Below are 26,917 nucleotides of genomic sequence, written 5' to 3'. Positions count from 1 at the left end.
CAACACTGAACATCCTCGGTCTGTCCTTTACTTATAATCTGAACTGGAAACTTCACATCTCATCTCTACCTAAAACAGCTTCTATGAAGTGTCTGGGTGGGTTCCACTCATACTGCTCTTCTAGACAGGGTGGAATCAAAAGCTTTTCGTCTCATCAACTCCTCTCCTCTAACTGACTGTCTTCAGCCTCTCACTCACCGCCGCAATGTTGTATCTCTAGCTGTCTTCTACTGTTATTTTCATGCTAACTGCTCTTCTGATCTTGCTAACTGCATGCCTCCCCTCCTCCCGCAGCCTCACTGCCCAAGACTTTCTTCTTTCTCTCACCCCTATTCTGTCCATCTCTCTAACACAAGAGTTAACCAGTATTTTCAATCATTCATCCTTTTCTCTGGTAAACTCTGGAACTCCCTGCCTGCTTCTGTATTTCCACCTTCCTATGACTTGAATTCCTTAAAGAGGGAGGTTTCAAGACACTTATTCATCAATTTTTGACTAGTGCTTTGACCCTTTTATGGGACTGGCATTTCAGTGAGCATTTTTTTTTATTGTATTTTTGTTGCCCTTGGCCAGTGTCCCTCCTATATAAAAAAATTAAAAATAAATAAATAATCTGTTGGAAAAATAATATATGTGTTAGTAGCATTTGTAATGATTTTTTTTACTTTTGATTGTATCTTTCTCACTTATGGCTTATGAGACTTCTTCATGGTTAACCAGCTGATCTAAACAAGTATGATATTCCTTTGAGGGTTAGTCCCTCAAAGGAATAATGTGGGTTGAGTTGATGTTTATTACATCTATAGATTTTGTGACCACTCCTATGATGCCATTACACTCTGGCAACTATTCACCAATGTCCAGTGTAAATTTAACAAAAAAAAATATCACATTAAAAATGTGTAGAATCTTTCATTCCTTTTCTTAAGTTAGATATTAATTTACATTTTCTTAATACTCAAGTAACCTTGGGAAAAATCTATGGAAATATTGATTAGGGAAAAAGTTTATGAACAGAGAAAGAAGCAGAAACAGAATTACTTACCATGTATTATTCTTTACTTGTATTTCCTAGAGGACTTGCAACACTCCAGAGTGGCAAATCAGTTGCTTCTCTTGGCATTTGTCCACATTTGCACTGTAGCAGCAGAGGTGAAGCACCTCAAAGGGCTGGCACAGGAGGTTTGAGGGTGCAGTATGTATCTTTGTGTTATTTGTACTTTGTGTGTGGCATATTGTATATGTATATTGTATGTTATGTATGTTGTAGCATTATTTTCATGCTTGATATTACATTTAATTTTCTAATTTTTCACATTAATTTTCATCTTATGATTCAGTTGGGCCTGACAGAAAATGCTAAGAAAAATATAAATACCTCTAGCAGTGTCAGTGATCAGTGCATCTTTTTCTCTTTTTAGCCATGACCAATGGTTCCATTGAGTCAAAGGGTGAGAGCAATGTGTGGACATCTGATGATTCAGCCCCAACACAGCCCTCTACACAGCACCACCAGGACCCCAGCACCCCAGGCAACTTTTATGACAATTCCCAGGCCGCCAACTACCTCCCCCCACTCTTAAACCAACTCCCACCCTCACCTGTGTCAGTAGCAGAGTTGCAGGAAAGGGCTGTCCAGGATAGTCAGAATAACAATGTAGATGAGAACAGCAATGACCGCCATTATGACCAGTATGCTACTGCTGCATACCCCAGTTGGGAGACTTCATTCCAGGCAGCATACCCAATTCAAGAAGCATCTCATGTTGCATACTCCAGTCAGGAATATTCTTCACGTCCAACATATCTTATCCAAGGAACCTCATGCCCATCATACTCCAGCAGGGAAGTTTCATCGCATTTAAACAGAGAAACTTCATCACGCCTAAGTAGGGAGGCCTCACAAACATACTCCAATCAAGAATCCCAGTCATTCCAACCAAACAGGGAAGCCACACATAACCCATACTGTGCCCAAGATGCCTCATCACAGCACTCTTCCTCACACCTTAGTTGTGGGACTACTTCTCGTCTTGACCAATCTGTACGACCTAGGGTGAGGCAACCACCCCAGCATAGCAGAGATGAATCAGATCATACGCCACCTCCCAGGCGGCCCACCATCACCAGGAGGGACAGTGAAAGCAGTGGTAGTAATTGGCAGCACAGTGGAGCCAAACACCGCAGGAACCACAGTGAGGGCACCACAAGATACCCACCTTTACCAAATCTCAACTGCCCTACTAATGAGTCAGGTGAGAATATTGTTCATTTATCCTGTTTTATGTCTAATAATATGCTCTTGTTTTATATATTAATGTTAACATAATTATAAGAATTCTTTCATTGAGTAGAATGAGATGGGAAGGAGGTTTGACTGATTCTGTTTACTACATCCTTAGGTGAAATGTAATCGAATGCACTACAGTATGTTCTTGATTTGCATAAGGGAAAGTATTTCTGCCCAAAATCAAGCCAAGTCTGTTCTCTAACTAGCCAAAAACTTCTTCATTAATAGAAAGTGTCAAAATCTTTCAAGATCAAACTCCCCTCGTGACTTGTGGCTCCTAGCCAGAAAACATCTCCAATAACTTTGCTTCTTCTTTCCCTCCTTTATTTCAACCAGATGGTACCACTGCTATCACATCTATCTAAAGCTGAACTCTTCGCTCAAACCTTTGCTAAAAACTCTAGCTTAGGTGATTCAGCGCTTGTTCCTTCCTTCCCTCCACCCTCTGACTATTTCATGCTATCTATTAAAATTCTTTGCTGTAATGTTTTCCATGCGCTTGCTGGCCTAAACCCTCGAAAAGCTTGTGTACCTGATGGGGTCCCTCCTGTTGTTCTCCAAAAATGCACCTTTATGCTTACACCTTTCCTAGACAAACTCTTTCAACTCTGTCTGTCAAACATCTACCTTTCCTTCTTGCTGGAAGTTTGCCTACATTCAGTGTGTTCCTAAAAAGGGTGACCATTCTAATCCCTCAAACTGCTGTCCTATTACTTTAATTTCTTGCTTATCTAAAGTTTTTTTAATCTATCCACAACAGGAAGATTCTTAAACATCTATTACTTCACAACCTTCTATCTGATCACCAGTATGGGTTCTGTCAAGGCTGCTCTACTGGTGATCTTCTGGCTTTCCTTACTGAGTCTTGGTCATCCTCTTTTAGAGATTTTGGTGAAACTTTTGCTGTTGCCTTAGACATATCAAAAACTTGTGATAGAATCTGGCACAAAGCTTTGATTTCCAAAGTACCCTCCAACAGCTTTTATCCTTCTCTTTGTAACTTCATCTCAAGTTTCCTTTCTGACTGTTCTATTGCTGCTGTAGTAGACAGTCACTATTCTTCTAAATCTATTAACAGTGGTGTTCCTTAGGGTTCTGTCCTGTCACCCACTCTTATTCATCAGTGATCTTTTAAACCAAATTTCTTGTTGTATCCACTCCTACACTGATGATACCACCCTGCACTTTTCCACTTCTTTTTGTAGATGTCCAACCCTTCAAGAAGTAAACAGTTCTTGCAGGGAAGCTACAGAATAGCTGACTGACTGATCTCTCAAAAATTTCTGATTGGGGCAGAGCAAACTTAGTATTGTTCAATACTTCAAAAACTCAATTCCTTCATCTATCAACTCAACACAACCTTCCAGACAACTATCCCCTCTTCTTCAGTGACACTCAACTGTCCACCTCTTCTACACTGAATATCCTAAACAGGAAACTTCATATCTCATCTCTAGCTAAAACAGCTTCTGTGAAGTTAGGCATTCTGAGACGTCTTCACCATCTTTCTCACCCTTCCAGCTACTAATTTTACTAACTCCATGTATGGAGTATATGCTTCACATGTCTGGGAGGGTTCCACTCATACCACTCTTCTAGACAGGGTGGAATCAAAAGCTTTTCATCTCTTCAGCTCCTCTCCTCTAACTGACTGTCTTCGGCCTCTTTCTCATCATCACAGTGTTGCATCTCTTGCTATCTTCTATCATTATTTTCATGGTAACTGCTCTTCTGATCTTGCTGAATGCATGTCTCCCCTCCTCCCATGGCCTCGCTGCACTAGACTTTCTTCTTTCTCTCACCTTTATTTTGTCCACCTCTCTAATGCAAGAGTTAACAAGTATTCTCAATCATTCATCCTAAAACTCATCCCGGTAAACTCTATAACTCCCTGCCTGCCTCTGTATTTCTACTTTTCTATGACATGAATTCCTTCAAGAGGGAGGTTTCAAGACACTTATTCTTTAATTTTTGACTACTGCTTTGGACCCTGTTCTGGGACCAGCCTTTATTTCTCTCTCTCTCTCTCTCTCTCTCTCTCTCTCTCTCTCTCTCTCTCTCTCTCTCTCTCTCTCTCTCTCTCTCTCTCTCTCTCTCTCTCTCTCTCTCTCTCTCTCTCTCTCTCTCTCTCTCTCTCTCTCTCTCTCTCTCTCTCTCTCTCACCCCCTTCACCTGTGTCCTTCCTACATAAAAGAATAAGAAAGACTAAATGCCTATATTGTAAATTTTATTTAGTTTCAGTAACAATAAAAAATTCCAGCAAATAGGGAAACTGATTAAACAATTCAAACTTATAGTCTAGGTGATATAATGCCTTTTTTTTTTTTTTTCCATGTGTAATTTGAAAGCAAAAAGTGTTTTAATTGTTTGAACATATAGAGAATGGAAGAAGAGTAATTGGCTAAGAAGATAACTGAATTTAGTGACAGAGTTGTTAGGGATGTAAGGACAGTGCAGAGAGAGCAGCAATTGGATTGTCTTATTCCTTTTTACCCATGCTGTCTTGCACAACTGATGATTTTTACATTGTGACATTGTGTTGCTATAAGGGTCAGTTCATTCTACCATTGAGGCACAGATGCAGAAATATAAAGGCATCTGGGCAAATATCCTGTATTAGACATCCTTGCTCAATCCCCTTTTAAGGTGGTGCTACCCTGGTGGAGATATAAATAGAAACAGGATACACATCATTTTAAATTCACCCATATCAAGCTCATATAAGTTTATATATATATATATATATATATATATATATATATATATATATATATATATATATATATATATATATATATATATATATATATATATATATATATATATATATATATATATATATATATATATATATATATATATATATATATATATAGTGTGTGTGTGTGTGTGTGTGTGTGTGTGTGTGTGTGTGTGTGAGGAAATATCTGAATGTAATATAGATTTTTTTTTTTTTTTTTTTTTTTTTTTTTTTTGAGTGGCACTGGATTTTCAAATGAAATATCTGATGTGCTTTTCTTTGTCAGGAGAGCTACCTCCCCATCTTCCTGGTTATGGGGTGGACAACCATGACCCCCACAATTCTCAGGGATTGCTGTCTCTCACTATAAGGGGTGGTGGGTACAATTCCCATCTCCCTGTGGCCCTGCAGTCTGCTGAGCGTGTCACCCAGGAGGCCGAGGAGCTGCTTACCACCTTCACCTCAGAGACCCTTCGCAACAATAGGCTAGAGGTGCCCCAGTGGTTGGAGGCTGTGCCTAGGTCTGTATATTTACTTGCCTATTTTCACTAGTTATATAAGAAAAGAGTTATGCTTGTGACCCATCCAGCTTTTTTTTATTTATTTTTTATTAAATATTCTTTATGGTGATAATTTCTGTATCACGTTTATTCCAGACTTTTGTGCTTCTGAATTTTTTTTGCATCACTCCTATAAATTAACCTTTTCAGTTTTTATTATTATTATTATTATTATTATTATTATTATTATTATTATTATTATTATTATTATTATTATTATTATTTTTGTTTTTATTTTTTTTATTTATAATCTTTTATATCTCCCAAGCTCCATAAGAATATAAAGCAAGCTACAAGAAGCCAATAAACTTGCACATAGCAGATCTTGTATAAAACATACTTGCCAGTGTACACCTATTATCATATCAATACATTTGTCCAGTATTTTCATTCATCAATGTCATATCCTTAAATGAGGGCTGCTGTGGTGCAGTGGTACCACACATGCATTTGGGGCAGAAGGGTGTACAGGTTCAAATCCTGGCCACAGTCTGAGGTTAGGAAGGGCATCCACTTGGGGGTAATGATTCCATAATGCCACAACCAAAGTCTTTTGTTAGAAGGCACCATCCTAGACCTAATAGGCTAGGGAAACTGGATGTAAAAAAAAATAATTAAATAAAATAGGATGAAAAAGGTAATTTAATTCAATATTTAATCTTTTAAAGCCTACCATAGCTGCTACAGTAACATTCTGATTACTGAGTCTGAAAATCATCAACCACTCTGAGGACTAATTTCTCCCCATTTCCTTTTAAAGTCTAACTTTATTGAGCTTGAACTCATTATTAATTTTGTTGTCTTGTTTTGATTATTAACAATTAAAAGAGCTTGTATACATCACTTACTATATCTCTTATGCTACATAAATACTTACATGAGATCCCCTCTTAGCCTATGCTTCTATCACAAATCTAAAACTTAAAAGCTTTAGGACTGGTTTCATAGTCAGTTTTTAAGATGACAAACCAGAAATACCAGCTTGGTAAGCATAACAACTAATGCAGTGTGCCCTGTTCCATATGAGTTAGTGAGTTTTTTTTTTTTTTTTTTTTTTAGGAAAAAAGACTCACTCGAATGCAATTTCCTAAAGAGATTCCAAATTGAAAAATCAAATGACAAAGGATAAGTGTCTTCAAACCTCCCTCTTGAAAGAGTTCAAGTCATAGGAAAGAAGAGATACAGAAGCTGGCAGGGAATTCCAGAGTTAACCAGAGAAAGGGATGAATGATTGAGAATACTGGTCAACTCTTACATTAGAGAACTGGACAGAATAGAGGTGAGAGAAAGTAGAAAAACTTGTGCAGCGAGGCCACAGAAGGAGGAGACACATGCAGTTTGCGAGAGAAGAGTAGTTAGCATATATAGAGCTGTTAAAAATAGCAAGAGATGAAACATCTTGGCAAGGAGAGACTGAAGACAGTCAGTTAGAGGAGAGGAGTTGATAAGACAAAATGCTTTTGATTCCACCTTGTCTAGAAATGCAATATGAGTGGATAGTTACCTGGAAGGTTGTTTTGAGTTCATAGATTGAGGAATTGAGTTTTTGATGCATTGAATTTGCTGTGCTTGAGCTGTATAATTCCTGAAGGATTGAAAAGGGCTATGAAAAGATGTGAAAAAAGTGCAGGATAGTATCATCAGCACAGTAGTGGATAGGACGAGAAGTTTGGTTTAGATCATTGATGAATAACAGGAAGAGAGTAGATGACAGGACAGAACCCTGAGGAACACCACTGATGATATGAGAACAGTGGTTATCTACCAGTGTAGCAATAGAATGGTTAGAAAGGAAACTTAAGAAGTTACAAAGAGAAGGATAGAAGCTGCGAGAGAGTAGTTTGGAAATCCAGAGGTTTATCCCAGACTCTATCTAAAGATTTTGATGTCTAAGGCAATAGCAATAGTTTTACCAAAATCCCTAAAAGAGGATGACCAAGACTCACTAAGGAAAGCCAGATCACCAATAGACCATGATGGAACCTATCTTTCTTTCACAGAGTGATAGATGTTTAAGAATTTTGCTGTTGAGAATAGACTCAAAAACTGTAGAGAGGCAGGAAATCAAAGTAATAGGATGGTAGTTTGAGAGACTTGAGTGGTCACCCTTTTTAGGAACAGGCTGAATGTAGGTAAACTTCTAGCAGGAAGGATAAGTAGATGTTGATAGAATTGGAAGAGTTTGACTAGTCAAGGTGCAAGCACAGAGGCACAGTTTTGGAGAACATTAGGAGGGACCCATCAGATCCATAAACATTCTGAAGGTTAAGGCCAGCAAGGGCATGGAAAACATCATTGCAAAGGATCATAATAAGTAGCATGAAGTAGTTGGATAGTGGAGGAGAACAAGCCCTGAATCATCCCAGGTAGAGTTTTTAGCAAAAGTTTGAACAAAGAGTTCAGGTTTAGAGATAGATGAGGTGGATGTAGTGCCATCAGGATGAAATAAAGGAGGGAAAGTTGAAGAAACAAAGTTATTAGAGATAGTTTTGGCTAGGTGCCAGAAGTCACAAGAGGGAGTTAGATCTAGAAATATTTTGACATTTTCTTTTGGTGAAAGAATTTTGGGTTAGTTAGAGAACAGGTTTGGCATGACTCTGGACAAAAATATAAAATGCATGAGATTCAGGTGTTGGAAGGCTCAAGTATCTTTCATGGGCCACCTCTCTATCATGTGTACCACAAGAACAGGATGTGTTAAACCAAGGTTTGGAAGTACGCCTCCATGCTAGGCTTTATCACCTCTTATGCGCTCAGCACACAGAGATGGGGCTCTGACATGGAAGCAGTGGTCATACTAAGGAAAATCAGAATAATACCTCCTCAGGAACCCCCAGTTATCAGATGTAAAATGGCTGAGGCACCTCTACTTTTGGGGGGGTCCTGAGGAGGAATGGGAATGATAGGACAAGATACATATGTGAGGTTATATATTTGGAGGAGCCCAGTGTAGAAGATAGAGTGACAACATAAGCAGAAGGATTAGAGGTTAGAAAAGGTCAAGAATGTTAAGCCTATCTCCAAGATGGGCAGGAATATGAATAGGGCATCACACTAATTCTTCTAGGTCGTGAAGGATAGCAAAATTAAAGGCTATTTCACCAGGATGGCCAGCAAAGGGAGTGGAAAACCAAAACTGGTGGTGAACATTGAAGTCTCCAAGAAAGGAGATTTCTGTGAAAGAGAAGGGAATCACATTATCCCACATTCCACATTTGAAGTTAAATAGTCAAAGAATTTTTTTATTGTTAGAGGAGTTAGGTGAGAGGTATATAGCACAAATTTAGTTTGAGAGTGACTGTTGTCATAGCCAGATAATTGAAAATTTGGAAGATTCAAAAGTGTGGGCAAGAGAGCAAGTTGGGTAATTGTGGACATAGATGCAACATCCAGCTTTGGACTGAAAATGAGAATACAGAAAGTAGGAGGGAAGAGAGAAGGGGCTTTTTTTTTTTTTTTTTTTTTTTTTTTTTTTTTCAGGAAGGGCACTGGCCAAGGGCAACAAAAATCAAATAAAAAAAATATGCCCACTGAAATGCCAGTCCCATAAAAGGGTCAAAGCAGTGGTCAAAATTTGATGAATAAGTGTCTTGAAACCTGCCTCTTGAAGGAATTCAAGTCATAGGAAGGTGGAAATACAGAAGCAGGCAGGGAGTTCCAGAGTTTACCAGAGAAAGGGATGAATGATTGAGAATACTGGTTAACTCTTTCATTAGAGAGGTGGACAGAATAGGGGTGAGAAAAAGAAGAAAGTCTTGTGCAGCGAGGCTGCGGAAGGAGGGGAGGCATGCAGTTAGCAAGATCAGAAGAGCAGTTAGCATGAAAATAGCGGTAGAAGACAGCTAGATATGCAACATTGCGGTGGTGAGAGAGAGGCTGAAGACAGTCAGTTAGAGGAGAGGAGTTGATGAGACGAAAAGCTTTTGATTCCACCCTGTCTAGAAGAGCAGTATGAGTGGAACCCCCCCAGACATGTGAAGCATACTCTATACATGGACGGATAAGGCCCTTGTACAGAGTTAGCAGCTGGGGGGGTGAGAAAAACTGGCGGAGATGTCTCAGAACGCCTAACTTCATAGAAGCTGTTTTAGCTAGAGATGAGATGTGAAGTTTCCAGTTCAGATTATAAGTAAAGGACAGACCGAGGATGTTCAGTGTAGAAGAGGGGGACAGTTGAGTGTCATTGAAGAAGAGGGGATAGTTGTCTGGAAGGTTGTGTCGAGTTGATAGATGGAGGAATTTGAGGCATTGAACAATACCAAGTTTACTCTGCCCCAATCAGAAATTTTAGAAAGATCAGAAGTCAAGCATTCTGTGGCTTCCCTGCGTGAAATGTTTACTCCCTGAAGGGTTGGACATCTATGAAAAGATGTGGAAAAGTGCAGGGTGGTATCATCAGCATAGGAGTGGATAGGACATGAAGTTTGGTTTAGAAGATCATTAATGAATAATAAGAAGAGAGTGGGTGACAGGACAGAATCCTGAGGAACACCACTGTTAATAGATTTAGGAGAAGAACAGTGACCGTCTACCACAGCAGCAATAGAACGGTCAGAAAGGAAACTTGAGATGAAGTTACAGAGAGAAGGATAGAAGCTGTAGGAGGGTAGTTCGGAAATCAAAGCTTTGTGCCAGACTCTATCAAAAGCTTTTGATATGTCCAAGGCAACAGCAAAAGTTTCACCAAATTTCTAAAAGAGGATGACCAAGGCTCAGTAAGGAAAGCCAGAAGATCACCAGTAGAGCGGCCTTGACGGAACCCATACTGGCGATCAGATAGAAGGTTGTGAAGTGATAGATGTTTAAGAATCTTCCTGTTGAGGATGGATTAAAGAAACTTTAGATAGGCAGGAAATTAAAGCAATAGGATGGTAGTTTGAGGGATTAGAACAGTCACCCTTTTTAGGAACATTCTGAATGTAGGCAAACTTCCAGCTAGAAGGAAAGGTAGATGTTGACAGACAGAGCTGAAAGAGTTTGACTAGGCAAGGTGCAAGCACGGAGGCACAGTTTTGGAGAACAATAGGAGGGCCCCCATCAGGTCCATAAGCCTTCCGAGGGTTTAGGCCAGTGAGGGCATGGAAAACATCATTGCAAAGAATTTTAATACGTGGCATGAAGTAGTCAGAGGGTGGAGGAGAGGGAGGATCAAGCCCAGAATCGTCCAAGGTAGAGTTTTTAGCAAAGGTTTGAGCGAAGAGTTCAGCTTTAGAAATAGATGTGATAGCAGTGGTGCCATCTGGTTGAAATAGAGGAGGGAAAGAAGAAGAAGCAAAGTTATTGGAGATATTTTTGGCTAGATGCCAGAAATCAGGAGGGGAGTTAGATCTTGAAAGGTTTTGACATTTTCTGTTAATGAAGGAGTTTTTGGCTAGTCGGAGAACAGACTTGGCATGGTTCCGGGCAGAAATATAAAGTGCATGAGATTCTGGTGATGGAAGGCTTAAGTACCTTTTGTTGGCCACCTCTCTATCATGTATAGCACGAGAACAAGCTGTGTTAAACCAAGGTTTAGAAGGTTTAGGACGAGAAAAAGAGTGAGGAATGTACGCCTCCATGCCAGACACTATCACCTCTGTTATGCGCTCAGCACACAAAGACGGGTCTCTGACACGGAAGCAGTAGTCATTCCAAGGAAAATCAGCAAAATACCTCCTCAGGTCCCCTCAACTAGCAGAGGCAAAACGTCAGGAAAGGGTCAAGAATGTTGGACGTATCTCCAAGACAGTCAGGAATATGAGTAGGGTGTTGCACCAATTGCTCTAGGTCATGGAGGATAGCAAAGTTGTAGGCTAGTTCACCAGGATGGTCAGTGAAGGGAGAGGAAAGCCAAAGTTGGTGGTGAACATTGAAGTCTCCAAGAATGGAGATCTCTGCAAAAGGGAAGAGGGTCAGAATGTTCTCCACTTTGGAAGTTAAGTAGTCAAAGAATTTCTTATAGTCAGAGGAGTTAGGTGAGAGGTATACAGCACAGATAAATTTAGTATGAGAGTGACTCTGTAGTCGTAGCCAGATGGTGGAAAACTCGGAAGATTCAAGAGCATGGGCACAAGAGCAGGTTAAGTCATTGCGCACATAAACGCAGCATCCAGCTTTGGATCGAAAATGAGGATAGAGAAAGTAGGAGGGAACAGAAAAGGGGCTACTGTCAGTTGCCTCAGACATCTGAGTTTCAGTGAGGAAAAGAAGATGAGGTTTAGAAAAGGAGAGGTGGTGTTCTACAGATTGAAAATTAGATCTTAGACCGCGAATTGAAAATTAGATCTTAGACCGCGAATGTTGCAGAAGTTAATGAAGAAAAAGTTGAGGGGGGTGTCAAGACACTTAGGGTAGTTGACAGAAAGGCAGTCCGACCTGGGGACATTTATGGTCCCCTCCCCAGATGGGGACTCCGAGGCTGATGTAGGAGTCGCCATGATGATTTTAAAATTTTTGAGTGAAGGGTGTGTGTGTTATTAGGTGCTTGTAGTTTTGTGTGGAGGAAGAGAGTTGTCTTTAGAGGGCAGGCTGTGACTGTCCCCTTGTGTTGTGAGACACAAAGGGAAATGTTCAGTGAGGTCATGGCTGTGTTTAATGATAAGTTCACAGCACCCCCTGAACAGTGCTTTAGACTTCACTGGGAGTAATTATCATTTCGGCAGGTGTCTACTGCCTACTTTCATTTGCATTTCAGTGAGGAAAAGGTGAGGTTTAGTAGAGGAAAGGTGGTGTTTCACAGATTGAAAATTAGATCTAAGGCTATGAATGTTGCATCAGTTAATGAAGAAAAAGTTGAGAGAGGTGTCAGGACACTTAACTGTGGTTTACATGGGCAGTTTTTCCACCTGGCTGGTTCCAGCAGAAAGCATTCATACTTTCTAGAGCAGCTGCTAGTCTGCTGGCCTGCTGCATAAAAAAAAATAAACAATCAAGATATAGTCCTCTTCTGATTAGCTGGTTGCTATAGTTGCAATTTTGCTGTGCTTGAAGAAAAAGCAAAAGAAGAAATGATCGTGGACTCGTTCCTGGTCTATATAGCCTTGCAGGCTGTGGTGCTCATGATGCCTTCTGGTACACACATGCTGGGCCACTGGCTTCCTTAGTGACAATGTAAACAAATCAATTCTGCATCTATTTTCCAAATTTTTTATAAGTATATTTAATATTGTATTTATTTATTGTATATAATGGTAGAGTCAATAGTTATTACTAAAACATATTCCAACAATATTCCTCTTATTTTCAGTTTTATACTGATAGCTGTTTACATTTCATAAGTGGCTTACAGTATACATAATTATCTTTACAACTCATAAAATATTAGTGAGTTTAAAATATTGGGAGTGAAGTGGTGTTCATTTCCGATATTTTAAAGTGTAATTTTGTATATCCCTTGTATTTTTTTGGTCATTCATCTATGCATTGACTGACATTTTATCTGTTTTATAATACAGAGACCAGAACTGCACGGCATAGCCGTGCAGTTCAGAGGTTCCCAAACTAGGGCCTAGGAGAAGGCCCTAGGGGATCCACAACACAGTGAAAGAAATTAATATTTTTCAACTCTACAGAAAAAAATATATATACAGTAGAGTACATGACATGGAACATGATTCATTCCAATGTACTGTTTGTTATGGCAGATGTACATTATGGCAATTGAAGAACCTATGGGGAAAAAATTAATTGGTTTCAGGGAACCAGAAAATAATATAAAAGATCCTATAATTTAAAAAAGAATACATCAAAATGATCACATTTACACAACCACATTTGAGATAAGACAATAAATATATACAGTACCCTCCCGAGTTTTGCACCTAGTCCTTTAATTCTTAACATCCCAAGTTTTGTGCATTATCACAGCTGGTGAGTTAGTCTTGTGAGTTTTAATTTGTTATTGTGATTAAATTTTTATTAACATTTCAATGCTCACATAAATGGCAAGTTCGTCTTGCCAGTTTTGGTTAAAAATTCCAATTAATTATTTTTTTTTTAATTCCAGTGCTTACATGAGTGGGGAGTTTGTTATGGCAGTTTTTGTGCATTATTCTGATTAAATGTTCATTAAAATTTTAATGCATTATAGCAGTTGTACATTATAATGACCATGCGTTGCCGCATACCCTAATGTACAATGAAAAAATATATCATCCAAATGTCATTAGAATTGAAACTGGTTTGCTAGCAACTAGCTTGCACATCTTTATTATATCATTATTTATAATAAAATGTACCATATGTTTATTTTCAAATTAATTAGGATGTAGCAACTCCCATCCGTCGCCACCCAAACTGTCACTCATGAGTCCTGTGACAATTGTCCCCAGTCCAGTAGGATCTGGCTGGTCCATCTGTCTGGTTGTAATGATAACTTTTGTTTGTTTGGGGTTCCTTGGGACTCATCATGTCTGGGGGCCCTTGGTATGGTCAAATTTGGGAACCTCTGGTCTAGATTAGGTTTGACCAACGCCAAATATGACTGCTGTTACTTTGAGACTTATTTTAACACTCTTAATAATGAGGTTAGGAAGAGAGATGTGGTGTGTTGAGAGTGCCTGTGAGCCAGGTAGTGAGAATGATAAGATAGAAATGGAAAATTTTGGGGCTGATTTGGATGACTGTCTGTAAGACCTAGAAACAGGTGTCAGTGTACTAGTCATGGGTGACTGCCTGTAAGACCTAGAAACAGGTGTCAGTGTACCAGTCATCGGTGACTCATGTTGGTAACGAGGTAGTTGATGGTGTGGTGGCTAGATATGGAGTACCTGGAAGGAATGGAATTGGAGAAGATTTGATAGAACTCTGTGTGGAGCAAGAGCTAGCAGTTATAAACTCATGGTTCGAAGCAAAATTATGGAAAAGTGATAGACAGGGCATTGACGGACTATGTGGTGATCTCAGTGAGGAAGATTAGCTGGTTGCTGGATGTGAGAGTGTTGAGAGGGGAAGGGAGAAGTATGTCAGCCCACTTCACTTATTGGTTGTGGATAAGCTGAGTGTGTAGGAGGTGGAATATGGTGAGGCACAGAGGAGTGAAGAGAAATGTTCTGAAAGTGAGGGAGATGGATAAGAGAGAGAAGAAGTATATGATGTTAAATAAAGAATGGATTGAAGTGAGAGAGCAGGAGGTGGGTGATGTTGAGGTAGACTGGAGTGATTTTAAGAAAGCCATAGTGGAGAGTGCAGAGGTGTATGGTATAAGACAGATAGGAAGTGGAGTGAGAAAGGGAAGTGAATGGTAGTGTGAAGAAATAATGGTGTCTGTGGAGGAAAAAAAGGTGTTTGAGCCTAATGGATGGAATGTTATATGAGAGGTAGAAGGAAAATAGAAGACAAGTAAAAAGAGCTGTGTGTGATGGTAAAGGGAGTGCTGATGAAAAAAGTTAACAGAAAATGTTGAAGAGAATAAGAAAATGTCCTGGAAAGATATGAAGAAAACTAGGAAAGGATCATCTGTTAGTGAGGAACAGGTGAAAGCAAAGAATGGTAGGATGTTGGTTAGGCAGAATGAGGTGTGAAGGATATTGGCAGAGTATTTTTGAGAAACAGCTGAATGTGGAAGAGGGGAGAGAGCCTGAGATTGGAACATTTAGGAGAGATACCAGAGTTAATATTACAGGGGAGTTAAATGAGGCAAGTATAAGGAAAGATGCTGAAGTTAATATGGCAGGGGAGTTAAATGAGGCAAGTATAATGGAGGATGGGGTGTATATGTATGTGCAGTGCATTGTTTGAAGGCAGGTTGGATCAATGTCATATGAGTAAGAGTGGTTGGTTAGATTGTTAAATGTGTATTTTTTGGCTAGCACAGTGCTCTCAGAGTAGGGAAGTGCATGTGTAGTTACACTGTAAAGGAAAAGGGGATAGGCATGAGTGATCAGTGATCAACTTACTGAGGTATCAGTCTATTGAGTGTGGTAAGTGTATGGGAAGGTATTGATAAAAGAGAATCAGAGAATGTACAGATGGAGTCATGTGTGATGTACAAGTAGAAGAGGGAGAGGTTGTGTAGATCAGGTGTTTGCTGTAAGACAGACTTATGAAAAGTATTTAACCAAAGGGAAAGAAGTATTCTGGGTTTTTATGCATTTAGAGAAGGCATATGACAAAATCAATAAGGAAGGAATGCAGGATGTTTTGAAGTTGAATGCTGTAGATGGTAGGTTGTTAAAAGGGATGAAAAGTTTTTATGAGAATAATGGAGCATGCGTAAGGGTAGAAAACAACACAAGTAAATGATTTCCAATCAAGGGGGGGTTACATCAGGGATGTGTAACATCATCATGGCTGTTTAACATCTATATGGATGGTGTGATGAGGGAAGGTAATGCTAGAATGTTGGGTAGAGGATTACACTGGATACAGCACTGGCTACAGCTCACAGGCCCACAGTTCCATCTTATCCTGCCCATTTGCTCTCACTTCTCTTGTTACATCCTGAAAGAAATATCATTACATTGTCCCCTAAAAATTCCAAAAGAATAGATGAAAATGGTTTGTTTATAATTACCATGTATCAGAACAAGGCTAGATAACTTTTTTTTTTTTCATGTAGAGGGACACTGGCCGAGGGTAACAAAAATTATGTTAAAAAAAAGCTCACTGAAATGCCAGTCCCAGAAAAGGGTCCAAAGCGGTAGTCAAAAATTGAAGGATAAGTATCTTGAAACCTCCCTCTTGAAGGAATTCAAGTCATAGGAAGGTGGAAATACAGAAGCAGGCAGGGAGTTCCAGAGTTTACCAGAGAAAGGGATGAATGATTGAGAATACTGGTTAACTCTTGCATTAGAGAAGAAGAGCAGTTAGCATGGAAATAGTGGTAGAAGACAGCTATAGATGCAATATTGCAGCAGTGAGAGAGAGGCTGAAGACAGTCAGTTAGAGGAGAGGAGTTGATGAGACGAAAAGCTTTTGATTCCACCCTGTCTAGAAGAATGGTAAGAATAACTTGTCTGTTATTCTTACCATGTACAGCTGGACAATAGCCATCTCATATCTACACCAAGACAATAATCTAACAGACTCTATATTAATTTTATATTTTAGGTTTATCTTCAATTGTAATCATTATCAAATAATCTATAAATGTATGTATTTCATTCTGGGTACATCTGGAAAATATTGTGTGAAACAAAGGTATTACTTGTACATACCAGTAACAATAATCCCTACCCTTGCCAAAACCTAATTATTGCGGCATAAGTTGCAGGATGTTTTTACTAATCTTCTTTTCTTAAAAAAATGTGTGTCTTGTATGGTAGGAAGTGTGGTATGTAAGAAATCATTTGATATGGGTGCAGTGCCTAATTTGTAGAGGTAGGCCAATGTAATTCTAACATTTTAGAAAAGGGATAGAAGTGTCAAATTATTGACCTATTAGTTTAACATCAATTATTAGCAAAATGCTAGAGTTTATTATAGCTAAATGAATATGTAACACTTACATAGGCTGGAATTAATTACTGACTGACAGATCTTTTGTCATTCTATAGGAAGATATTTTATGAGGCAGATAACAGTGATAATTATGAAGTAATATATTTTAATTTCAGTAAGGGTTTTGATAATGTTTTACATCAAAAATCACTAAGCAAAATAAAAGCTCACATAAGTGATGGTAAAATATTTCGCTGGATTAAAGAGTGGCATAGCTTTAGGAAGCAAATGATAAAAATAAACTAATGAAGTCAAAATGGAATAAACTCATTAGTTGGATTTCCCAGGTTTCTGTTTTATGGTTATTGCTTTTCCAGAGTCTTTATAAATTGTCTAAATTCTAGGAATAAAGAGCTAAAATTGATTACAAAGTTGAAGTAGCTAACCAGGCGAAGACAGATCCAAAAGGATTTTTCAGATATGTTCGCAGAACAAAGAATAATCATTAAGTCCATTAAGGGCATCTGATGGAGAGCTAGTTAGTTCTGGGGAAAGGTTGAGAAAAATTCAAAACCATTATTTTTAATGGTTTTCACATGTAAAAAATGCAGAAAATACCTCATAGTGAACAGACTTTTAAAGCAGATGATGATAAGCTGATACATAGTTTCATAACTAAGGAGATAATGGAACTGGAGATAGATATGCTGAAAAAAATTATATCACCAGGATCAGATGAAATATATCCTAGAGTACTAAAAGAATGCAAAGAGGTCACTAGTGAACTGCTGGTTAATACCTAGGAAATCATTAGATTTAGGAAGGGATGCCACTGATGCAATGGCAAGGGAATATAGTACCCATTTTTAAGAAAGGAGATAAAACTACAGGCCAGTCAGCATCATTTAGACAAGCATAAGTTGATAAAGGACGCCATGGCTTCACAAAGGGGAACTCATGCCTCATGAACTTGTTTGAGTGTTTATAGTAAAGTCAACAAAGTGGCAGATGATGGAGATAGTTACAAAATATACCTGGGGCCATATTCTTCATTAAGTTATGACATGTGTCATAGCCAAGGTAGATGTTTAGTATAGCTTAGAATATCTATTATAAATCATAAGTTATGAGTTGAGCAGAACTTTCTATCATAACTATTTGCTATATGTAGCACTTAATTTCACATACTAAAAGACAAAGCAAAAGCTATTGTTTATTATTGATTTATAGTTTCTATAAATATGATTATGGTGTGCAGTTCTGGTTCTCATATTAAAGGAAGGATGTAGGTCTGTTATAATCAGTACAAAGGAGAATGACTGAAAAATTACAGGGGATGAGGAGCATTCTTTAGGAAAAAGGATTGAAGCTTTTAAATTCATATTCCTTGGAGATGCATAAGTTAAAAGAAGATCTGATAGAGGTCTTTAAGTGGTATAGGGGATATAGCAAAGGTGATGTAAACCAAATTATCTGGTCCAGAAATCAGGACTTAACAAGAAATAACTAACTCAAGCTTGATAAAATTAGATTAGAAAAGAGACAGGAAAGAATTGATTCTCAAATACAATAACAGATGAATGGAATAGATTCAGTAAATATGTTTTTAGTGCTGAGTCATTAGGGAGCTTTAGGGAACTATAAAAAAAAAAAAGTAGGCAAATTTATAGATGAGGATAATAAGTGGAAATACTGGGACTGTCACATGTAGGTCTGATGGCTTCTTGTGGCCTCCCTCATTTTCATATATTCTTATTAGCAGTATCATCAATAAATCTGTAGATGACCTCAATCAGTTCTGAGCAAAACACAGGCATGTTACAGAGGGACTTTAACATAATGTATAAGTAGTCAGAGATTAAATTTAACATCAATAAATGTAGACATGTAGGTAAAATAAGTAAATAAGTATCTATACCTTAAATGATACATTGGTAGATGAACTTCAGAACAAGGTTTGTGAGTGATAGTATCCCCTATCTCCAATTTAGTAAGATGTAGATCATTGCATAGCAACAGAGCAAACATTTCTGGATTTTATTAATAGGAGCATAAGTAACACCTGCCAAAACGATAATTACTCCCAGTGAGGTCTAAAGCACTGTTCAGGGGGTGCTGTGAACTTATCATTAAACCCAGCTGTGACCTCACTGAACGTTTCCCTTTGTGTCTTACAACACAAGGGAGCAGTCAGCCTACCCTCTAAAGACAACTCTCTTCCTCCACACAAAACTACAAGCACCTAATAACACACACACCCTTCACTCAAAAATTTTAAAATCATCATGGCGACTCCTACATCAGCCTTGGAGTCCCCATCTGGGGAGGGGACCATAAATGTCCCCAGGTCGGACTGCCTTTCTGTCGATGACCCTAAGTGTATTGACACCCCCCCTCAACTTTTTCTTCATTAACTTCTGCAACATTCGCAGTCTAAGATCTAATTTTCAATCTGTAGAACACCACCTCTCCTCTTCTAAACCTCATCTTCTTTTCCTCACTGAAACTCAGGTGTCTGAGGCATCTGACAGTAGCCCCTTTTCTGTTCCCTCCTACTTTCTCTATCCTCATTTTCAATCCAAAGCTGGATGCTGCATTTATGTGCGCAATGACTTAACCTGCTCTTGTGCCCACGCTCTTGAATCTTCCGAGTTTTCCACCATCTGGCTACGACTACAGTCACTCTCATACTAAATTTATCTGTACTGTATACCTCTCACCTAACTCCTCTGACTATAAGAAATTCTTTGACTACTTAACTTCCAAAGTGGAGCACATTCTGACCCTCTTCCCTTTTGCAGAAATCTCCATTCTTGGAGACTTCAATGTTCACCACCAGCTTTGGCCTTCCTCTCCCTTCACTGACCATCCTGGTGAACTAGCCTACAACTTTGCTATCCTCCATGACCTAGAGCAATTGGTGCAACACCCTACTCGTATTCCTGACCGTCTTGGAGATACGCCCAACATTCTTGACCTTTTCCTGACCTCTAATCCTTCTGCTTATGCTGTCACCCTTTCTTCTCCGTTGGGCTCCTCCGATCACAATCTCATATCTTTATCTTGTCCTATCGCTCCAATCCCTCCTCAGGATCCCCCTAAGCAAAGGTGCCTCTGGCGTTTTGCCTCTGCTAGTTGGGGGGACCTGAGGAGGTATTTTGCTGATTTTCCTTGGAATGACTACTGCTTCCGTGTCAGAGACCTGTCTTTGTGTGCTGAGCGCATAACAGAGGTGATAGTGTCTGGCATGGAGGCACACATTCCTCACTCTTTTTCTCATCCTAAACCTTCTAAACCTTGGTTTAACACAGCTTGTTCTCATGCTATACATGATAGAGAGGTGGCCCACAAAAGGTACTTAAGCCTTCCATCACCAGAATCTCATTCACCTTATATTTCTGCCCAGAACCATGCCAAGTCTGTTCTCCAACTAGCCAAAAACTCCTTCATTAACAGAAAATGTCAAAACCTTTCAAGATCTAACTCCCCTCGTGATTTCTGGCATCTAGCCAAAAATATCTCCAATAACTTTGCTTCTTCTTCTTTCCCTCCTCTATTTCAACCAGATGGCACCACTGCTATCACATCTATTTCTAAAGCTGAACTCTTCGCTCAAACCTTTGCTATAAAAACTCTACCTTGGACGATTCTGGGCTTGTTCCTCCCTCTCCTCCACCCTCTGACTACTTCATGCCATCTATTAAAATTCTTTGCAATGATGTTTTCCATGCCCTCACTGGCCTAAACCCTCGGAAGGCTTATGGACCTGATGGGGCCCCTCCTATTGTTCTCCGAAACTGTGCCTCCGTGCTTGCACCTTGCCTAGTCAAATTCTTTCAGCTCTGTCTGTCAACATCTACCTTTCCTTCTTGCTGGAAGTCTGCCCACTTTCAGCCTGTTCCTAAAAAAGGTGATTGTTCTAATCCCTCAAACTACCGTCCTATTGCTTTAATTTCCTGCCTATCTAAAGTTTTTGAATCTATCCTCAACAGGAAGATTCTTAAACATCTATCACTTCACAACCTTCTATCTGATTGCCAGTTAGGCTCCATCAAGCCCGCTCTACTGGTGATCTTCTGGCTTTCCTTACTGAGTCTTGGTCATCCTCTTTTATAGATTATGGTGAGTCTTTTGCTGTTGCCTTGAACATATCAAAAGCTTTTGATAGAGTCTGGCACAAAGCTTCGATTTCCAAACTACCTTCCTACGGCTTCTATCCTTCTCTCTGTAACTTCATCTCAAGTTTCCTTTCTGACCGTTCTATTGCTGCTGTGGCAGACGGTCACTGTTCTTCTCCTAAATCTATTAACAGTGGCGCTCCTCAGGGTTCTGTCCTGTCACCCACTCTCTTCTTATTATTCATTAATGATCTTCTAAACCAAACTTCTTGTCCTATCCACTCCTACGCTGATGATACCACCCTGCACTTTTCCTCGTCTTTTCATAGACATCCAACCCTTCAGGGGGTAAACATTTCACGCAGGGAAGCCACAGAACGCTTGACTTCTGATCTTTCTAAAATTTCTGATTGGGGCAGAGCAAACTTGGTAATATTCAATGCCTCAAAAACTCAATTCCTCCATGTGTTAACTCAACACAACTTTCCAGACAACTATCCCCTCTTCTTCAATGACACTCAACTGTTCCCCTCTTCTACACTGAACATCCTCGATCTGTCTGGAAACTTCACATTTCATCTCTAGCTAAAACAGCCTCTATGAAGTTAGGCGTTCTGAGATGTCTCCGCCAGTTTTTCTCACCCTCCCAGCTGCTAACTCTGTACAAGGGCCTTATCCGTCCATGTATGGAGTATGCTTCATGTGTCTGGTAGGGTTCCACTCATACTGCTCTTCTAGACAGGGTGGAATCAAAAGCTTTTCGTCTCATCAACTCCTCTCCTCTAACTGGCTGTCTTCAGCCTCTCTCTCACACTGCCGCAATGTTGCATCTCTTGCTGTCTTGTACTGCTATTTTCATGCTAACTGCTCTTCTGATCTTGTTAACTGCATGCCTCCCCTCCTCCTGCGGCCTCGCTGCACAAGACTTTCTTCTTCCTCTCACCCCTATTCTGTCCACCTCTCTAATGCAAGAGTTAACCAGTATTCTCAATCATTCATCCCTTTCTCTGGTGAACTCTGGAACTCCCTGTCTGCTTCTGTATTTCCACCTTCCTATGACTTGAATTCCTTCAAGAGGGAGGTTTCAAGACACTTATCCATCAGTTTTTGACTACTGCTTTGACCCTTTTATGGGACTGGCATTTCAGTGGGCATTTTTTTCTATTGGATTTTTGTTGCCCTTGGCCAGTGTCCCTCCTATATGAAAAAAAAAAAAAAAAACTGCAGGTGTGAATCTAAGGTTATAATAAACATTTTTTCAGGCTGTACTTAGTATATTATGCTGTACAGTTCTGCTGGTCTTCTTATTACATAATGGGCATAGATAGTTTAGAGTCTGTGTAAAGGAAGATGATTAGGATGATCCTCATGAGGATAGATTAAAATGCCATATATATATTATTTTGGAAATGAGTGAAAGGCTCATCAAAGGTTTTAATTGGCTTCTCTTAGCATGGGAACAAGTTAGAACTTTTATAAATAATTATAAGTTAAATATTTTCATATTTGAAAAGAAAGATAGGCAACGATCATTTTATAAATAGGGGATCTGTGGCTGAGTGGAACATAGGCAATGATCAGTTTATAAATAGGGGGTTTGTGGCTGAGTGGAACATAGGCAGTGATCATTTTATAAATAGGAGGTTTGTGGCTGAGTGGAACATAGGCAACGATCAGTTTATAAATATGGAGTTTGTGGCTGAGTGGAACATAGGCAGCGATCATTTTATAAATAGGGGGTTTTTGGCCGAGTGGAACAAATCTGGGAAGAACATAGATGCATAAACATTCATTGTTTCAAGAGTTTCAAATAATTTTATGGTTAAGGGTAGCAGATGGTAAATCTCAAATGCTCAAGAACTGCCATGTTTAAGCCAACATGCCTTTGCAGTCGTATTATTTTCTTATGTTCATATGTTCTTATGTTCTCATAATGATAATTAATATTGTATTTTATTTGTCTCATAAAGATAATTATTATTGTATTTTATCTATGTCTCAAAAATTGTTACTATTGTATTTTATTTGTTTTGGGAATAAATGTTTGTATGATCTCTTCAAGATTATACTGGAGGTGGCATCAGATCATCTTTCTTGCAAGACCCATGTCATTGATGTGTAACTTGTTGGGTGTCTTCTGTAAAAAATTTATTGGGAGAATTACATGCTATATGCTGGGAAATACAGTTATATAGTATGTTGTGTAAACTTCTTTTCTAAATATTGGGTGGTTTCTTCATCCTGTATAGAAAGTAAATCAGTGATGGTGATCTTCATTTCTGCTCCAGCAGCCCCCACATGGTTCGTGCTGGCCGTGAGCTGCGTCTTCTTGCTGATGCTTTTGCATGTACAGCTGAGAGACGAAAGGTGCGGCACATGGCAGAATCAGTGAACCTGAGCTGCATTGAGATGGATGATTTCTTTCAGCTCTGTGCTGAGCTATTCTATGTGAGTATAGTTTTTTTTTTTTTTTTTTTTTTTTTATGGGGGAGGATGGGGGCCTTGTTCCTTGCAGTGAGCAATGGTTAAAGGTAAATAGATCCTGGGAAAGGACCATTTATATATAATTTAGACACCAGAAACACTGTTTCCCTCAGATTGCAAACTTGAATGTAAAATAGAAAGAGTTCACAAGAGTTTAAGGTACAATCTCAATGATCATACTGTTTATTGATAAGAAAAAAAATCATCATGTAAAACAAGCTACTCCATTTTTCAGGATGGTATCACTCGGGAACGCATTGTAGCACTATTCACATTTGTGGGAGATGTGGCAGTGCACCAGGTGAGGATAAAGGGAGAGGAACTGATTCACCGGTTAATAAAGTGGTCCCTCAAGTACCTGGTGGAGCATGTGTGTCGATGGGTGCAGGAAGCAGGTGGCTGGGTCAGTATCTCAGACTATTACTGTCTTTTCCCTCATTAAATAACCTTTGTTACCATAAACCTATTTTTCTTATTATGAAGGAATACACTCTTGAATAGAACATAACATACCACAAATTTTTACATACTGTTCAGACCTTAGACCTCAGAACTCTTATTACATCCATCTTGTAAGTTTCATTGGTACCAGTGTTGTGACTTCAAGCTGACAAACTTTGCTTCTGTTTGTGCTTGGTGTTTGTTGGGTTAGAGGATTGAATCTTGGGTTGGATGCACGGAAGTTTCCCCTAACATCTCTAAAAGGTACCTTTCCCTGTAAGAGATAGCTGGGCATTCCACCCTTGATTTTTTTTCTACTTTGTGAACTAAGACTAATCTTTCCTGGATTTCATGCTGTGCTAGAAAGAGTTTGTTGTATTAAAAAAAAAAAGTTGTACCATTTCAGTTGTCCATGAACTTCATTGTTTTTGACAGGTTGCAGTGCTGACTTGTGGAGCCAACTTCCTTTACCGATGTGCTGTATTCGTCTTCTGCGTGTGTGGTTCTGTTGCTGCTGGCCTCTTTATATACAAAACCCTAAAAAATGGGTGACGCTGGCCTTTGCCCCACTTTCCTTCACCCCATGACATGTATGTGTTCTCTGGTCCTCACCTGCTGTTGCTCAGCTCACCTCTCAGTTGCTCATAAATATTTAATGTGTGTGAATGTGGCCAGTGAAGGTATGTTATGCATATTTGTATATGAAAGTGTATGATGGATGTCATTATTCTTCACATCTACTTGCATTCAGTAGATGTACCATATTTTTTTTGCCAGAACCAATTTTTATCTCCCACATTGTCTAAATGGTCACCCATTGTCTTTCATATTATTGTTAATTTTACTGTTGAAATTTGGCATGTGGCTGTTGTCATTGCTAAGCTAAATCCTATTTTGTCAAGTTGAGGTTGAGAGATCTCGAAACTATACACTGAAGTAGCTAAGAAAATTGCTTTGCTGAACAGTCATAAAGTTAGAGCAGTCAATGGCATTGAATTCAAGTGCCTAAGAATAAAATGTACATATAAAATAAAATCATGATTTCACGCAAGGGTGGTACCACTAATAATTTTTGCATGGTCTTGCACAATCTGCAGAAAGGATGTGAATCTTGACTGTTTTATGTTGTATATGTGATATTTGGATGCAGAGATGTAGTGGGATTCAAGCTAAATTTCAGGATATTAGTGTTCGAATGAATGTGCAACACATCAATGAGGGTGGTGGGAGAGATAAGTGAGAACAGTTGAAATGGTTGCTAAATGGTTAATCTTTTGAATGTGTAGTAGAATGTTTATATTTTGAAGGATATGATTTGTGCTGGAGGTAGTGCAAATGCTAGTGTAGTGGCAAGAATATGAAGTCGACAGATGAAATTTGGGGAACTATTGCCTTCATTGAAACTGAGGAGAGTCTTGAATGCAAGAGGCACTTTATATTGGTTGTGTGAGAAATGTAATATAGTAAGGTAGTGAAAACTAGGATTTGAAGGAAGATGCTTAGAGAATAAAGCAGACAGAGATACAGATACTAAGTTAGATGTGCAATGCTTTACTGAACAATAGAATCAAGATTGTAGATGTTTAACTGAGGGAGAGGATGGAAGTTGAATGTGTTTGTTTAGTAATGAGGATGAGTAGACTGAGGTGGTTTATGCACGTTTAGAGGATTGTGAAGTGACTGGATGAAAAGAATTATAGATCTGAATGTATTTAATAGAATTTTCGATGATCAAAGAAAATTTGGGATGAAGTACTCCAAAAGAACCTTGAGAGATCTTGGCATGTATGGGCAGGCCACTAGCAACTGACAACTTAGAAAGTCATTATTAGGTGAATGCAGCCAACACATGCAAGTGTGTATGAAGTGACAACACTGGATAGCAAACTGGTATCAAGTGTCAGAACTCTACATGGTATGTGTTATGGAATTTTAGTTTAGATAATTAATCAAATTTTCTATCTATGACATCATTTCAGGGCTGGATTTGGACTTGAGATCTTTTCAGACTTTAAATCTTCAGATACAGGATGCTCAGTCTGCAATAAATTTAACAAAAGAAAGCAGATGTCATTTTTATTGAATTAGTCAGCTGGTGATTCTCCTGTTAGAAGTTCTTTCAATTGAATAACCTTATGCATCCTAGAAATTTTTTGTGATCATGGCTCACATTTCACTAACATTTTATAGAATCTCTGTGGCATAGATGTTGAGGTATGAATCAATAAAGAAACTTGAATTTGCAGATGATAAATGAAGATTATTTCATTATTTAAGTATTACCAATGACTTTGTGTACATTACTTTACACACTCATGGATGTGGTGTCTAGACTGGAGATGGGTTTCTCCTGGTATCTCAGAACCATGTCATATTTTGGAGGTTTTTGTATTGCTCTAATTGCATTTTGCAAATAAACAGACCATTATGGTGAACTTGAACTTTAATTTTACCAGAAAACAAGACAAGGAGAGTGGACTTTAATCTTTTAACTGCTTACAATATGTCACTTGTTATTTTGATAACACTATAGTTATGGTTTTAGTGTCTGAAAATCATGCAGCCTGTATATCTGCTCAGAATCATGGCAAATTCTGTCAAGAACTTTTCCATGAAAAGAGAAAATGTCTAAAGCTCTCAAACTGATCTTCCCTCCTAGTTTCTAGTGCTGTGGCAAAAACATCTCTACCAACTAATGTTCTTTCCCTCCTTTTTTTGACCCAGATGACATCATTGTCACTTCATTTATCTCTAAAGCCGAACCCTTCATTCAGACCTTTGCTGAACATTGAAAATTGAATCATTCTTGTCTTATCCCTCTTTTACCTCTTTCTATTTCATGCCTGACATTAGGATTCCTTGAAATGATGTTTTCATATTCTCTCTAGTCAGAGGGCTCTTGAACCTGACAGAGCGCCTCCTATCA

At 38.8% G+C, this 26,917-nt stretch overlaps 1 protein-coding gene across 5 annotated transcripts in view; it reads left to right on the top strand.

The window, feature by feature from the left end:
- LOC135111590 (uncharacterized) overlaps positions 1-26,426 on the top strand; it is a 30,096-nt gene extending 3,670 nt beyond the window's left edge. For 3 of the 5 annotated variants that reach the window (XM_064025053.1, XM_064025063.1, XM_064025071.1), the window contains exons 2-7: positions 1,076-1,195; positions 1,422-2,255; positions 5,317-5,551; positions 23,355-23,514; positions 23,786-23,953; positions 24,427-24,687. In XM_064025053.1, the coding sequence (XP_063881123.1) occupies positions 1,424-2,255; positions 5,317-5,551; positions 23,355-23,514; positions 23,786-23,953; positions 24,427-24,543 (1,512 nt within the window). In that variant the 5' untranslated portion in view covers positions 1,076-1,195; positions 1,422-1,423 and the 3' untranslated portion in view covers positions 24,544-24,687. Of the gene's footprint in view, positions 1-1,075; positions 1,196-1,421; positions 2,256-5,316; positions 5,552-23,354; positions 23,515-23,785; positions 23,954-24,426 lie in introns of all 5 variants that reach the window. The other 2 variants (XM_064025081.1, XM_064025091.1) reach the window with 1 other exon arrangement.
- Positions 26,427-26,917: the final 491 nt, after the last annotated feature.

This window comes from Scylla paramamosain, chromosome 2 (assembly GCF_035594125.1).
Source record: "Scylla paramamosain isolate STU-SP2022 chromosome 2, ASM3559412v1, whole genome shotgun sequence".
NCBI classification, from domain to species: domain Eukaryota; kingdom Metazoa; phylum Arthropoda; class Malacostraca; order Decapoda; family Portunidae; genus Scylla; species Scylla paramamosain.
The sequence above is the reverse complement of the archived record's forward strand: the minus strand, read 5'-3'. Positions and strand labels throughout refer to the sequence as shown.